The sequence below is a fragment of the Bacillus rossius genome, chromosome 13, assembly GCF_032445375.1.
Source record: "Bacillus rossius redtenbacheri isolate Brsri chromosome 13, Brsri_v3, whole genome shotgun sequence".
NCBI classification, from domain to species: Eukaryota; Metazoa; Arthropoda; class Insecta; order Phasmatodea; family Bacillidae; genus Bacillus; species Bacillus rossius.
Genome location: NC_086340.1, coordinates 17,704,752 through 17,721,014, shown reverse-complemented (window position 1 = coordinate 17,721,014; position 16,263 = coordinate 17,704,752). Strand labels below are relative to the sequence as shown.

The 16,263-nt window shown below is 37.7% G+C and overlaps 1 protein-coding gene across 2 annotated transcripts in view; it reads left to right on the top strand.

Moving 5' to 3' along the window:
• The window catches only part of LOC134538292 (uncharacterized), a 182,340-nt gene that overhangs the window by 151,299 nt on the left and 14,778 nt on the right, over window positions 1-16,263 (top strand). For both annotated transcript variants that reach the window (XM_063379471.1, XM_063379473.1), the window contains 10 exons: window positions 45-184; window positions 2,387-2,513; window positions 4,578-4,697; window positions 5,857-6,048; window positions 7,282-7,404; window positions 7,990-8,194; window positions 13,225-13,381; window positions 14,562-14,764; window positions 15,756-15,904; window positions 16,095-16,207. In XM_063379471.1, coding sequence (XP_063235541.1) covers window positions 45-184; window positions 2,387-2,513; window positions 4,578-4,697; window positions 5,857-6,048; window positions 7,282-7,404; window positions 7,990-8,194; window positions 13,225-13,381; window positions 14,562-14,764; window positions 15,756-15,904; window positions 16,095-16,207 — 1,529 coding nt within the window. The remainder of the gene's footprint in view (window positions 1-44; window positions 185-2,386; window positions 2,514-4,577; window positions 4,698-5,856; window positions 6,049-7,281; window positions 7,405-7,989; window positions 8,195-13,224; window positions 13,382-14,561; window positions 14,765-15,755; window positions 15,905-16,094; window positions 16,208-16,263) is intronic.

Below are 16,263 nucleotides of genomic sequence, written 5' to 3'. Positions count from 1 at the left end.
ATGCTGGCAGACGTGTGGTCAGGAAGCCGGTGCGTGTTCGGCAGGAGGTGAACCAGGCGGTGATGAAGGAGTACCTGCAGAGGGTGTACAGCAGCATACTGTCGCACCCCGACCTGCTGGCCCTGGGGGAGGGAGTCCCGCAGCTGCTGGTGCAGCAGGCGCAGTCGGTGGTGCTGATGCACAGGTGCGAGACTCCAGTCCGTGCCCTTCCCTGCCCTTCGTCCCCCGAGCCGGACAAGCAGGGACAAGGTTCCATGGCGAATTGCTGTAAAAACCGAACTAACAAAGCGTGTCAATGTACCATACACACAACACCGAAATGCAACTAAAAATCATGAAAATAATCAGCATTTATAAAAAAAAAAAAACACTAACTCAAATCACCAAAAAAAAAAAAAAAAAATCTTGTAATACAGTAAATTCAATAAATATAATTTAGTTAGTAGGAAATAAGTACCAAATTTTATGTACTAAAAATTGGAACAATTTTAATTTTTTTTTTGTTTCAACTGTTATTATTTATAACTACGTTTTACATTACGACGGTGTATTTTCGAAACACACAAATATTTGTCAATTTTTTTTTATTGTTTTAAATAATTATATGTGCGTATTAAAATTCTTATATTGTAAAAGTGCAATAAATATTAGTCAAAATAATTCATATGCCATATTTGTTTAATAATATGATTTAGTTATGAATTAACAGGATCCTTTAAATAAAAACAATTGAACCGAAATCACCTGCTTTCAAAAATGAATTTCGCATAAAAATAAAACCATATAATCTTGTTCCTACCAATTGGTGATTTTTCTGGATTATCGAATGTCATTGTAAGTTGTAACGGGAATAACAAAAGTGAAAATGTGAAATTCAACCCTCTTGAAAACTGCGAACATTATACGAGATGCTTTCCAAAAGTAATGAGAGTGATTTAAGTACCGTCCACTAAGCGCTGTGGTGGGTCCCATCGGGGTGGCGTGGAGGGGGAAGGGTCCTCTGGTAGAGATTCCGGCCACCCAACAGTAGCTTTGTGACCTTCAGTTGAGTGAGTTTCAGATACACGTGTGCATTCGAATTTCTGGTCGTCACAAGGCAAGATGCGCCCTGCCGTGCTACCCTGTCCATACACAAATTTTTGACTCAAAAAAATATACCAACACTTTTTGAAATGATTAAATGACCTACCTCCTATGATTTTTTATTATATAACTCAATGTACCCTCCTTTTACTCTCTTAGGGATGGAATTTTATAATTATATGCAGTCTATGTAACTCTCTGGCTCATAAACTATCAAATGCAAAAATCATGTAGATCCATTGTTGCGTGAAAGAAGTTCAAACAGACACACACTTTTGAATTTATAATATTAGTAGAGATTACTGGACTCTTTTACTTTAAAAATTTTAACAGAATAAGCATGACTAGTCAACCTGTGCGGAATTCCGCAGTGCGCACCAAATCGTTTTGTGTGGCATTCCATTCATTAAAAATTTGGGAGAAATAACATTTTGAAGATGAATAGAAAAAAGTAAATGGGTGTAGGTACAAAAGAAGACATGTAATTGAACACATCAGTACAAATAGCTGTTGCACATTTTTTTACAGAAGTATTTTATTCAAACATACCAATAATATACGTGTTTACAAAACCTCTTTAAATACAATGTTGGAAGTAATGTGATCATCTTTCACTTTTTGGTTGTACGTGTGTTCAATACTAACTGATGCTATGATAAATAAATGTAAGAGGTTATGTTTGTAGGTTATGTTTGTAATACAATATATCAACATTAATTTCAAAAGTAGGTACTTATTAATAAGAAAAGTCTGACATGCCAGAAGTTTTGGTTAAGTGGTTTTTTGGTGGAATATTTTGCTTAAGTTGAAGGATCCTCTAAGATTTCCTTATCATAAATTCTGTTTATTATGATGGAAGTGTAATTTAAAAAAGAAATATGTAAACACTGATGTTTTAAGTGGATATCCAATTCAACATTTATCGAATCCGATTTGATATCTATCGAAAAATCGTCGCATCCATTAAAGGACCTATACTTAGATGATTTTAAATCTCAAATTTAAGAGAAGCGGTACATTTTTAGATCGTGGGTCTATTTGTCCTCATTAGCCGGCATGATAAGCTTTAAAATGAGGGGTAAATCATGGGATTTGATAAAGGAATAAGGAATATCTCGCGGACCAACAGAAAAACAGGCTAGAGAAATAATATATGAGATAAAAAAATGTTCACTAAGTTACCCCGTCGTACTCTATACAAAAAAACCAAGTGTAATTGTTATGATGACTAACAATCCTTTTAAAATAGGACTTTAAATATGTTTACTTTTATCACTAATTATTAGATAATGTATTTTTCCAGAGCTGTAGAGAATCTTCAGAAGAAGCTAGCGAAGACCAAAGAAACACTTCAGCAGCGCATCGAGTACATGTATCCTGTGTTGTCACGGATCCGGCCGTGGATGAGGGACAAAATGAGGAACGCAGAGGTATGTACAGTTTCTGTGCTCTCTTTTTTTATTAAGTCATGTTTGACTGAAAACCATGAATTGATGAGTTGCTTAGCTCAGATTCCACCATGAAGAGTAAATTTATTCATTGCGAACCATTCATGTATGATGGATTGCGAACCATTCGTGTATGATAGAATGTTTAAAATTAAAGTGTTCTTTGTTAGTTTGTTTTATATTTTCTGATAGTCCGTTAAATTAATTAGTAATCACGTCCTTTTTTTTTTCCCCCACAATTTTATATGTATCTTTCAGAGTTATAGTACTACATATTTAAAACATAAAACTACCTAAATTGTTTTGTAGGACAATATTTAAAGTAAAAAAAACTTATAGGATCTGTTACAAAGAATCCAAAGAGAAATATTTGATTGCTATGCTAGGAACATAATTTTTTTTTATGATCAAGTGTCAGGTTAACTATTTGCTGAAAAGAGCATCATGAGTTTGATGCCTCCGGTCCATCATGGCCATTATGTTGTGCCCCCGTTCCAATCATTGTCATCCGTGCCACGAAGCAACAGTGAACCAACGGATCCAGAGGATGCGAGGTCGATAGGTGACCCTGCCACTAACCACTCTAGCGGTGAGAGGTGGGGTTGGCTGCGGGTGTATGATTGTGAGGCTAGCGCTTTTGTTCCCGGCACTTATCATCTCGTGTTCACACCCTTGTCTAGTTAGCAGAGCACTAAGGGTATACACCCCAGGGTTTTTGAATGTTTACTTACATATCAAGTTTATCTTTGTGTATTCATGTTCAAATTAACTGAATACAGAACCAATAAATTTACAAATATCTTTGGATAGTTTGTAAAAAGCAGTTTTCGTAAATAAAAAGAAAATTTTAACATTTTTAGCATTGTTAGTTACAAATACAAAACTTCAGTGATGTGTGGGCACTTGATGCAGTTAGGTTTAAGATCCACAGATTTAAGGTAAAACAAAGTGAGTTGGTGCACAGGGTGGAATTGCGCAATTGCCATACTTCTTTTGCTATCCAGAGTGTCCTCGTCGGGCAGCGACCCTGCCACTGTTGACGTCCAGACCCTGAGGTTATTTGCACACCTAGGACCAGCTATAATTTTTGAAACTAATCGTAGGGCCTGACACCTAAGAATTTATATTAAATGTGTTACAACAAATTTTTTAATAATGTAATTTTTGTCAAACAATATTTGGCACGTGCTGAAGAAACTAAATTAAGTCTTAAAAATGATAATACATATACATTTTGAATATAAGGTTAGTTTACCATGAACTAACATATAATTTTTTTTTGTTTTTTCTGTGTGAATATAATGGCTGCCAAACTGTCTACCAACAACTTATTTCTGCAAACAAAGACGGCAAATACAGTAAGTCCTCTATTTACGTCGTACCGATTTACGTCGTTTCGGATTAACGTCGCTAATGTTTGAGTACTCATGTTTCAATTTAAGTTGTCGCCGATTCACAATAACGTCGTTTACAATGACCGTAAATCTTTATTTTAACCAAAACACCATATATAATTCGTTTATAATTCTTTTTTTCCTTCGGTAGTTAATTTATGCTATGTAGCGTAAGCTACACGTTCACCGCCTTATCTTATCATAAATCATGAGGGACGCTTCCTGCTCTCCGCTGCTTTATATTTCAATCAATAAAGGTAATAAAGCAGCTGGTTAAATAACCATTCTATAAAGCTGAGAAGTACTAGTTGGACTTGTTTCCCACGCTTTCGGTTGTCATTTGCTGATAAAATTGCCCGTTGTCACGTCTGTATGCCAGCGCTTCCGGCCGACCTTGGGCCGTGGCCGGCCGGTGGCATGAAACATGGCTCATTTTGTGTCGTTTCTATTTACGTCGCGGTTTTCAGGAACGTAACCCCGACGTAAACCGAGGACTTACTGTACATGGACAGTATGCATGATAATGTTTATTGGTTGAGGGATTGTTCAAGCAGGCCTGCTAGTTGGCTGTCTGCAGTACAGACCATCAGGGCGGGGGGCTGGCGGCGAGGACGGCGTGAGTGACACCGGGATGCGCTCTTGTCTCTTCCAGAGCCGCTTCATCGAGGAGTGCCAGTGGAGCGCCCACGAGGAGGCACTGCTGCTGTGTGCCAGCCAGCACCTCGGCCAGACCGTGTACTTCCTCAACCGGGACCTCACCTTCATGCGAGAGGTAGTCGCGGGTTGAGGCGCTCGCACACACAAACCCTCCGGGACTTCCCCTGCCGAACCCTCGCCCACACACACAGCCTTCTGGATTTTTTCCAGAAGGTTTTTCAAGTTTCACTGTTGACTGGTGGTGGTGGTGGTGGTGGTGGTTTTCGATTGTTCTCATTCTCACTAGTTTGTCATCTTGGCACCAACGGATGATGATATTTTGGCGGCTGTCAGTTGCCTGATTGTGTTAAGAGCAAAAAGTGTGTATTGTATTTAGGAGTAGCTTTTGAAGAGAATCATGTACGTATTCATATGGCATGTTAGACTTCCTTGAGCTGAGAGTCGGAAAAAAAAAATCTGCTTTTTCAATGTTCCATGTTTATGTGATGTGGCAGTACTTGATACCAGAGTGGCGCTTTCACACCCTCCTTCCACCGATTCAACTACATGTATCAGTCACAGAAATCAGTGTCTGTACGCTGCTCTCTTGTGGTGCTTAATCTCACAGATTTCTAGGTCACAGTTTAGAGCAAGAGATTATCCATATTCATATTTGTCTGTAATAATGAGTCTGGGGGCACAGTGTTCGAGTGGTTCGATCGCTGTCCTCTTACTAGGGGAATTTGGTTTCGATTCCTGGCGGGATTGCAAGTGGAAAAGTGTTGTCAAAAGCTGGTTGGTTTTCTCAGGATGTGTACTCCCTGACTCTCCCATACATTCATGCCGTCAATGCTCCATTCTGTCATTTCACCCCATGTACATCTACGAGACTATAAACCCTGACTTATTCAGCTAATAATGATTCTAAACCTTGTGTAATCTCATGAACTTTCATTCTTGTACTTATTTGTCTTGGTATGTAATGTCAAACAATATTAGCTTCTGTGTCGCAAGCATAGAATGAAATGAAACTTTTCGCCAGTTCTTTCGAGCATTTTGTAGTCGTCGGTTGTACGGCGTGCTGATTGCTTAGCGTCATGTACTCGTGAGTAAATTTCAATGTTTAAGGCAGCATTAAAAAATTAAACATTTTTTTTCATGTGCATGTAAAAGTAAAGTTTGCACTGAGAAAAAAAAAAGTTGTATTATGGAAGGTGATAACCGGCTCGAACAGATTCAGTGGAACAGGCGAGTGAGCCCTGGGGAACCGGTGTAATAACGGGTGTCCCCCGCAGAGGGAGCCGGTGCTGCTGAAGGAGCTCCGCAAGGTGAAGACGCCGACCAGGAGCTTCCACTGGTCCACCCGCGTCTGGCTCCCCGGCAACTGGGTGGTGCGACGCAGCTTCCAGGGCGTGTCGGAGGTGATCCCCACCGTGCACAGCGCCACCGCCACCTCCATCACCACGCCGCGCTCCGACCCCAGCCAGGTGCGCGTCCGCGTCTCGTTTGTACCGTCGGTAACTGACTGAAGCTATGGCCGAATTCACTTTTTTTTTTTTTTTTTCGAGGACCAGATAATTTTTTTTTTTTTTTTTTTTTTTTAACTAGTCAGAGGATCAGACACACATGAACTAATAGTAAATGACTTACGACAATTTTTAAACTCTGTATTATTCTTTTGAGTTACCGATTAATACAATACATTGCATGTGATGAAACAAAAAAAAAATTCTCTTAAAAATATAATTTAAAAAATAAACATGATTAAATCAAAAGTAAAAATAAGAACCATGGAACAATGCAAAATATGCAAAAAAATACATAAAATATTTTTTTTAGTAGTTCTGTGAAAATAACATGGCTTCATGATAGTGTCTCCTGACAATTTATTCTACGTATGCAAACAAAAAAAATTTTTAATTAATTACAGCATACGTGATAATGTTTATTTGTTGAAATCTTACTTAAGCGGGTAGCACAAATCAATATTACTTATTACTGGTTTAGTATAATTAGAGTCAAACAAATATTTATGCAGAATATCAATGTAGAAAACTAAGAAAAAATAAAGTTGTGTGAAATAAATGTACCAAGAATTGTGATTTGCACAAAAATATTCTTTAAGAAAAGTTTCTTTCATGTTTTGCTGCTTCAGATTTTTTCATTATTAGCATTGAGCAAGAGCTCAAATTTATTTTATAATTATTATTTTTTAATTTACTCTGTTCTAGATATCAATTTTTAGCACACAAAGTTATAACATATGACATCAGCCAATTCATATTGGTATCAACCATAGTTTTTATGTCACGCTGGTTTGCATAGTGTTATGCTGATGGGACCTCCAAGTTTATACTGGTCCAAAACTACATTCCAGAAAATATAATGACTTGTATGAGGTTCAGACTATGGGAAAATTTCATCCGGATTATTACTGTCAAGCTAAATGATTGCACATTATATACACTTTTGAATATTGGCTAGTTACTATTTAATGACTGTTGAACTATAATATGCACATTGGTAATTTGCTTACAGATGTATTAAATTAACTTATACAGCAAGTCCTACATCTGATTCTATTTGATTGTACATTGGGACTTGTAGTTAAAAAATCTTATTCTTATTGACTTTAAAAGTGCTCACTTGAATGTTAACCAAATTGGTGTACGTAGTTAGAAGTAGGCGCTAATGTACTGTTTTCTGTGTGTTACTCTCAGCCAGTGTTTTTAGTGGAGAAAGAAGTGGTTCGTACGACGACCACCAGGTGGCCTATGTGGAGGTGGATCAACTACTGCCATCGCACGTGGAGCTGGACTTGGAATGCAATGTTCTTTTTTGGGGTGAGCGCTCACAAGACATCACTTTTAAATGCATACAGGCACCTGTACAGGGTTTTCGCTTTGGCTGCACAGCCCCAAAATTAAAAAGGCTGAATTTAATATGGTAATATTGAAGAGATGTCCCAATGTTTTCTTTAAAAAATATCAGTTGATTTATTTGTAGTTTTAAATTGTTTACTTTATTAAATAATTACTCTTTAAGGTAACCAATATTTTTAACAAATGGATACAAATTTCTATGCTATGTCCTATGTGAAGCTACATACTGCTGTGAAGGTAAGTTGTTGCAATAGTTTGGCATATTGCGTAAGAATGAGAGAGAGAGAGAGAGAGAGAGAGAGAGAGAGAGAGAGAGACAGAGCGAGAGAGAGCTACCGAGTGTGTGTGTGTGCGCGCGTGCATTTGCAATCAGGACCAACCAGGTCCAGCCCTTATTATTTCGATATAACATAGCTTCCTGAAATCACTCCCAGGTATTCTGGCATGCCATTGTGGATACAGTGCTGCCAACATCTAGGTACCCATGGGTAATCACACTTACACACATTTAGACATTGTTGGATTGTTCCGCTGCTGCTTGCGCAGGTGGTTATCCCGTGGTGCAGCCCGGCCAGCCTGCGCGCCCTGGTCTGCGTGGAGCCCTTCATGCCGGACCTGGAGCTGTCCCAGGTGAACGGCACGCTGTTCCCCCGCAAGTCCTCGCTCACCCCCACGCTCTGCTCCCGGCTGCTGTCCCTGTGGAGGCACATCTCCAAGTCCAGGACGCACTTCGAGACCAAGCCTGACACCGGTGGGTCTGCACCGCTCGTCGCATGTCATCCTTTGGAACAGTGCTCGTCTCTGTGATTACTAGCAATTAGGGACAAGGTTGTGTGGTGAGTTGCGATAAAATCGAAGTAACATCAAAAAGCATTTCAAAACACAGCATAACACTGAAATACAAGTTAATACACCACATAGCATCAGATTGCAATTTACGTCATGCAATTAAGAAGGATTTAACTAAAACTTAATTCAAGTCATAAAAAAAATAATCTTTTAATGTTTGGAATTTAAGGAATGCCATTATTTATGAACAAAAAATCGTACCGAAGTGCGTGGATCAGAAAAATTAATTTTTTTTTTTTTATTGTGCATCTCTTATTGAATCGTTTTAAACCACATATGCTCGCTAATTTATTTTTATTGTTGTGAATGCATCTGTTTTAGACCATTTTATTAAAAATTATTTACTGAAAATTGCAGCTTAAAAATTTTACCTCTGTTTTTTGAAGTAAGTACATATTACAAAACAGATTTTATTAGAATAAAAACAATAATACTGAAATCCTCTGTTTTAAAAATGAAATTGGACTGATAATAAAACCATACAATCTTGTCTCTACTAATGATTTACCAATGTAATTGTTTTAGTATCTGTTTGTCGATATTCTCACGTTTCTAGGTTTCCAATATAATCATTTCCAACCAATACTTTAAAAAAAAAAAAAAAAAAAAAAATAATGCCCATGGAAATAATACAATTGATTTAATCTATTCAGAACTATCACCCATATTTTATATTTATCTGAAAGTTTTGTAGGCATCTTTTACTCAAATTTTTATTTAATTTAAAGCTATACTTGAATGTTGTGTTTGTTAATTAGTCAAAAGGCATAATGTGTATTGTGTTTTGCACAAATTTTATGTTGTAAAATATGTTTTTTTGTCATCTACCAAAAATTCTTTTAATAAAGAGTTTTATTAAGGGACTGATTATTAGTTATTACTTACAAATTTTGAATTTCTGGAGTCTTTTATGGAGATTATTTACAAAAGGTATTTATGTAATTGGTTTTATATCTGTTATTGGATTGTTTAAAGATCTATATCAGTAATTGGATCAGTATTTTTTTTTTTTTTTTGAGAACTGCAGGGGTATGAAAGTATATGCAAAATTTGTGAGAGAACATTGATTTTTGTTTGCCAGATTTTTATATTTTAATGCATTTTATAAAAATTAATTTTCCATGAGCTGCAGGTACAGTGGAACCTCATTATGAATTACCTTTTTTTTTTTTCCAAAGTATTTCTCACTTTAGAGTGTAATTTTTCAGATTCCTTCACTACGTATATATTTAGTTAGTTCTGTATAAAGTAATTACAGGAATAATTTCCTCACATGTTAGGCATCGACTGGAGCTTCGTCCCTTGTTAGCCTGGTAAGACTGCTTCTTCCCCAACCTTCGCCATCCTTTCCTGGAATTTGTATCGCTGCAGTACGTATATGTGATCCAACGGTGCACCACAACTCCGGAAGACACCCTGTCATGCAGTGCTGTGTACCTCTTTTAAGTAAACCAGTAATGTAATTGTAACTCTTTATTTTTATCCCTTGGGGTATGTGTTTTCAGCAGTCTGGCTTGAAGTTCCCTAATAAACATATTTTAATTAATTAGGAATACTTCACAAATACGGAGCCGAATGATCCCAAATGAACCAGAAGTTTGCATAAGTGGACCACATTTGAAGTATTATTAAACTACTACATGTTAATTAATAATGAGGTAATGAAAGGACTTGTCTCATTTATTTAAGTGTTTTGTAGGTTTTTTTTTAAATCACCCATGGACGAATTTGAATAAGCTAACAGATTTCTTGCTCGGCGCCGGGCTTCGTAGAGTACACTCTTGTCGCCCGGTCTGACATCATCACTGGCCGAGGTAGGACCCGCCAGCACTCATGGGACTTCATTTGTTTCCATCTCCGAGTTAATAATTCTGTTTTATATTTTAATTTATCGAAATCTCTTTTTTAATGTCCTCGAGACATGCCTCGGGCGGCAGAATGCTTAAAAAATTTGTTTTCACTCGTAACTGAGACTTTCAAATCTGTCTTCAATGTGACCACTAAGGTGGCTCGCACCTCACTTAAAACAATTTGTGCCACAGGACTTTGGAACAGTTTTTAATTGAGACGGGTACAAGGCCATGTTGTAATCTGCCAATGTGAATAAAAGCATGACAGAAACTGTGTTGCTTTGTGACCATGTGCCCACCAGTCGCAGGTACCAGGCGTGTGGGACGCCTTAAGTGCCCACCGTAACATTTTAGGTTATAGCGTGCCTGATGCTGAAATGGAGGTAATTTTTTAAGGAGGGTCTAAATCTCGCTCCCCAAATGCGATACGTTACACCCTTAAAAAAGTCTCCGCCGGGTCCGTGTGCCCTTAAACATACAGCAGTGCCTATTTAATAACTTTTCGCAACAAAACATAACCCTCTGAACTTACAAGTTATATTGATATTTCTCTGTACATACTTAAATTGGACCGTAGGCAGTGCCACTTAAGAAGTTTTGCTCGTGCTGTAGTTACTTGTACAATTGTGTTTTGTGCACTGACTCCTTTATCTTACCACAAAAAGTGTTATTAAAATATCCATGTAAAAATCTAAGCCTTATATAGAAAATTTTATGAATGAATTCTGTTCATGAGTGCTGATTGAGAGGAACAAGAGAGTTCATTGAAAATTCTTTAATCCTTCATTCCATGGTTCGCCTCATTCTGTAACCCAGCACCAATTGAGTTGTTAACATTTTTTGTTAAGCTTTTTTAGCTTGTTCAAAAATTTATGCTGTCAGATTTTATTTCAGTAGGTTTTTTTTTTCATAGCGGAATAAGTTTCACGAGTACATTTCTGTAATGATTTTTTTGAAGACAAACGCTCCTCTCTAATTTTTCTTTTTATATTTCAACTTATTTTGAATATCATTATACATTAGGTATTCCAAAAACTATATTGATTTATTGATGTTTGATGATCTGGCAAAATCACTTATCCGACATGACCATGGTCCCGAAGGTCAAATTACATTTTTCTTCTTTCATCTGATTGGTTAACCAGCATGCCAATAACTGACCGTACCTGGTAGACATGTTAAATTATTCTATTTAACTTGCGCGGAACCCAACGATGTGTCAAACGGAAATTATTAATTATTTATCATCAATTTCCTAACATCAGTGGTGTCCTGCCAGTATGAACGAATTGAAGAGTGTAAATTAACCTTACTAGAATCCAAACTGAACCTATTTTTTGGTGTAACTATTTTATCTGTGATAAATAATAGTAAGTGATATCTGTAACAAATGATAGTGTGTTATCATAGTATTGATGTATCGTTGACATAACAATCATAGAACATATTTGATTCACAGAATTAATAAGTCACACTATAGTATAAGTAAAATTATTTGCCAATATACGATAATTGGAATTCTTTCAGGGGTTTTATTTACTCATCAATCCAAGTGCAAAGTAATCATCAAGTTCCTAAAATGAATATTTAGGCCAACCTGTAAATCAGTTACTACTTTAAATCAAAACTAAATTTTATCTCTCTTTTTAAGTTTAGTTCAAGTGGAAAGTTACAGTAAGCAAAAATCAATTATATATGAGTGTGTGCCATTTAGTAATCAGACGGTGAGCAAACCTCTGAGTTTCGGTGAAAAACATACTACACCAGAATAAACATCCTACTCAATAGTTACTAACTCCAAAATGAATTCCAATCATGTACTACGTCTAAAACTAATACTGGGATCCCGGTATAATATACGATAAATTAAATTAGCCAAATTAGTATGTATGCAGAATAGGAGTTACAATTTTTGTTTAAATTTTAAATTCTTTAAGTCTCTTTGAATGAGTGATTGTTTATTTACGGGGATAGAAATCTTGAACGTAACGACGAAAGTTTATACAGCGACGGGACGGGACTGGGACAAACCAACCTCAGTTTCAGCAAACCACATCAGGGAAACTAGGCAATACTCGTTGACCACTGCACGGCGCGACCAACGGACAGCGACCTCCATCACTCTCGTTACTGGTAGAAACCGTACTTCTGGCACTCCTCTCGAACGGTCTCCTGGGGCTGGTCGTCGGACTGGCTCACGGATCGTCCTTCTCTGGATACTCCATCGTCGAGTTGAAATGGACTTCCACAACTTCCTTCAGTCAGTTGTTGTAGTAGAAGACAGAAGTAGATTCGGACATCAAACCTCCATTGGATTTGTTGATTATTCTCTCGCAGGTCAATTTTAGATTATCCTCAAAATTATAGATTCCTGGTAAGTTCTTTTCTACACGTCGATATCAGCAGCTCAGGACTCGTTGATAATAACTGGTAATTCTTCGTAAATAATTTTATATATATCCATTTCATTTCTTGCAAATATCAATAAATATTCTCTAATTTTCAGAAAGCCAGCTTGAAATATTTAATATCGTCATATTTCTTGTAGTAGATATTTTGAGAATCTCACTTAAAAAACCGTGCTTACTGACGAACATTCTAAAAAAACCTTTCCCTCTCTCCTGTTAATAACAACGCGATTCTCTAAATTTTGACAAAACATGAACTGTTTGTCCAGAAATTAAGTAATGAAAAAAAACAAACTCCTATTCTTTACAAATGCAGAGACAAAAATGAATTAAAATAAAATTTAAGGTTTATGACCAAAGATAAAATCATAATCATAGACAAAGAAAATATATTTCAAATAACACACAATTGCATAGAATAAGCGAACCATAATTTAAACTGATGAAAATGTTAAGCGTGAATAAAATAAATAAAAATATTTCTATAAAGTGTAGAAATTACCTTTATAAACTGTATTGCTTACTTCGAGAAACTTGTTTTTTTATATTTGTACTTTTAGCCAACCATTAGATGTGGTGTTGTGGAGCTAAGTGTGCTACATTAATTTACCCTCTTTATTTTTTACTTTCAAAAATAAATCAAACTGTTTTATTTTTTTCCTTGTGTACTGTAGGGTTCATCGGCAAGGGGTTCACGCGGCACGTGAACCGCGCGTGGAACTACTTGGTCAAGGGAGTCCTGGGAACTCTTGGCATCGTGATCGTGTTCCCGGTCGTGTGCGTTGTGGCTAGCATCTGCAGCCTGCTTGTCGCCCTCACTGCCTTCTTGTGGTGGGTGGGAGACACTTCGTTGTGCCTCTTCAGTGCACCGACTTTATAAAGAAACAGACACGCGAGCGAGTCTTTCAGTACTCTGTAACGAGTTAATTCCTGAGTTTTCATGCCGCAAGTACACTTACAAAACGAAATTTGGACGCAAAATTTTAAGTAGAATTCTTTAAAATAATGCTGAGCATGATAAATATTTATGCAAATTGTGTTTTCAATTACATTTTTTGACGTGAATCACTCGTCACTATAATTCATTGCTGCAGCAGCGACATGGACTATCGAATCATTCCATTTGCATAGCTAAATTTTAAATGATTAATGAAAGGGCTCCAATAATTTTGAAAAAAAAAAAAAAAATTTAAAAATTATAAACTCTGGCTTTGGACTAGATTTTGGACAAGGAATTTTGTTAAAATACTGCCCATCTTTTAAAATTCAGTAAAACAGTTAATACTTTAAAGTTTTTCTTTAGCTTCATGAAAATTGGTTCGCGCTATTCACCACAGATTGCATCACCATGGTTACAGATTTCCGTTCCATGTGATTTGCATTCTATTCAAAAAATTACTCCTACCATGGTGCATTATGGTCAATAGACCTCAAAACCATTGCCAACTCAAAAGTGTGTGTGTGTCACAATTTTGTGTATTAATAATAGATGGTGACAAGGTTAAACTATGTCAACACCAGAAAAAAAATTCAAATCACTTAATTTATCTAAACCATGTACACTGCCAAAAACGTTATGAAGATTAAAATGTTCCAATAGCACCATTTTTTGTTTTTTAACATAAAATGTGTTATATACCATCATTTTAGTGTGTTAGGTACAACATTTCTAAAAAAAAAAATTAATTAATTAATGATGATGATTAATTTATATTTAACTTTCTCCTGAACTAAGCAACATTACAGAAGATTTTAGTTATTATTTTTTTTTCTCTCATCAATATAGAATTGTTTGGTATACATATGTATCTTCAGTGTCTTAATTTGAATTTTTTAACCAGTTTTGAGCAGGGAAAATGTGCTTGGTATGCACATGTTTTTGAATTTTTAATTTTGATGAAGAAGACATGTACTATTTTAATGATGATTGTTTTTTTTTTTAACACCGTAAAAATCTTAGCTCTGCCTGTTGGACTGCTCGGTATTCATGCCTCTGTTCCGGGGTTGGCAGGATGCCGGTGGTGACGCTCTGCCTGCACCTCTTCATGCTGCTGATCTGCGACCTGGACAGCCCGGACCCGTGCCGCAACAGGTACCTGATCGTGCTGGAGGCCGTCGTGTGGAACGTGGGCGTGCAGGGCTGCCTGCAGCCGGTGTGCGCCGTGCTCGTGGCGTGCCTGGTGTGCCCCCTCGTCTCCGTCACCATACTCACCGGTAGGTGCCGTCGTTCTCTTCCCTTCCCTTCCCCCGCGCGCGCGCCAGCTGCCTGCTGTGACTTTACGAGGAGCGTTCTCAGTCACTGGTAGTTTTCCATTAGGGCCGGCATTCCGACGACACGAAAATAAGTGTTCAGGTGCCGAATATGCTACACCTGTACCCTAACCATATTCCTGGTGCGCGATAGCGCACGGCCAGTCCTCTGTTTTTAAGGAACAAATTTATGTTTCCTATCCGAGACCTACCTGTTGCCCAAATTCTGCGCATGCATAGATCTCACTTTTCTGTTGATTTTGTCCAGAAGGCGGACCCGTGTGTAGCACCATTAACTCGTAGATATTGAATTTAGTGAATATCAGGGGACGTACCAAAAGTATTGGTGTGCCAAATGAAGGTTTTTGATAGCGAATCTATCCTGGAATACATTTTGTTCTCATTAATGGTCATAACAAGAAGTAATCACAACTTAAAAAAAAGTTCTTAAGAAAATTAGAATGACACCATTTAATTCGTGCGGTGGTGCTGCTATCTCTAGATTTTTTCCGTAACAATTTTATTGATTGTTGCCAAACGTCTGCTAGAATGCGTTGGAACCAGTCTATTCTCGCGCAGGGCACCGTTTATTAAAACTGCTGCTGATTTGATACATTTTGGACAGCCCTTGAGTTAGGTTACAGTTGTATCCCAACAAAGTAGTGCTTATTCGCTGCCTAAAGAAGTATAACTTAAAAAATAAAAGAACTAAAGACTATAAATGTTACTGTGGCCATAACTGTAAACATGATTTGTGTGTACCAAATACTTGTAATTTAATTAATTAACGTGCCATTTTAATCTTACCAGGGTCAACCCAAGTATCAAATAAAAAATCTGGAAACTCGACAGGACCCCTGCCCCCTGCCCCTCCTCCTCGACTGCCCTGCACGTGGGTCTCGCCCTTGCGAACGTGCTTCGCTAACGGCTCGCCCTCTGGTCCCACTGTTGTCAGTGGGGGTGCTGCGGTACTGGCTGCGACTGGTCTGGGACGCGGCGGTGTTCCACCTGGTGATCAAGAAGCGGGGCAGGATCCCGGCCAGCGACAGCTGCATGGTGAGGCGGATCGCGGGCCCAGGGCTGGCCTCCAACTACTTCTATCAGGTGAGACGTCAGGGCCCCTGCCTGCTGCAACCTGAATCAGTCGTTTAAAAGTAACCAAACTGTAGGAGTTGTCACGAAAGTAATGAAAAGTCCAGGGATAAGCAGTTACGGTGGTGGAAGTTACATAACTGTATATTATCATTTTAGGGAGAGAAAAAAACAAACAACAACCTTGTTTCTGTTTGTACAGATAAGGCCAGAGCAAGCATTGGCTGCATTTGAAGCGAAGATGGAGTTGGATGAACTGTCTGCATACCAACACGAAATGGAACAGATGATTTTGCAGCCACAAAAAGACTTCAGGTAGGATAGAAAGAAAAAAACTCACGGGAGTGTGGCCACCGCGTTCATTAGAAGTG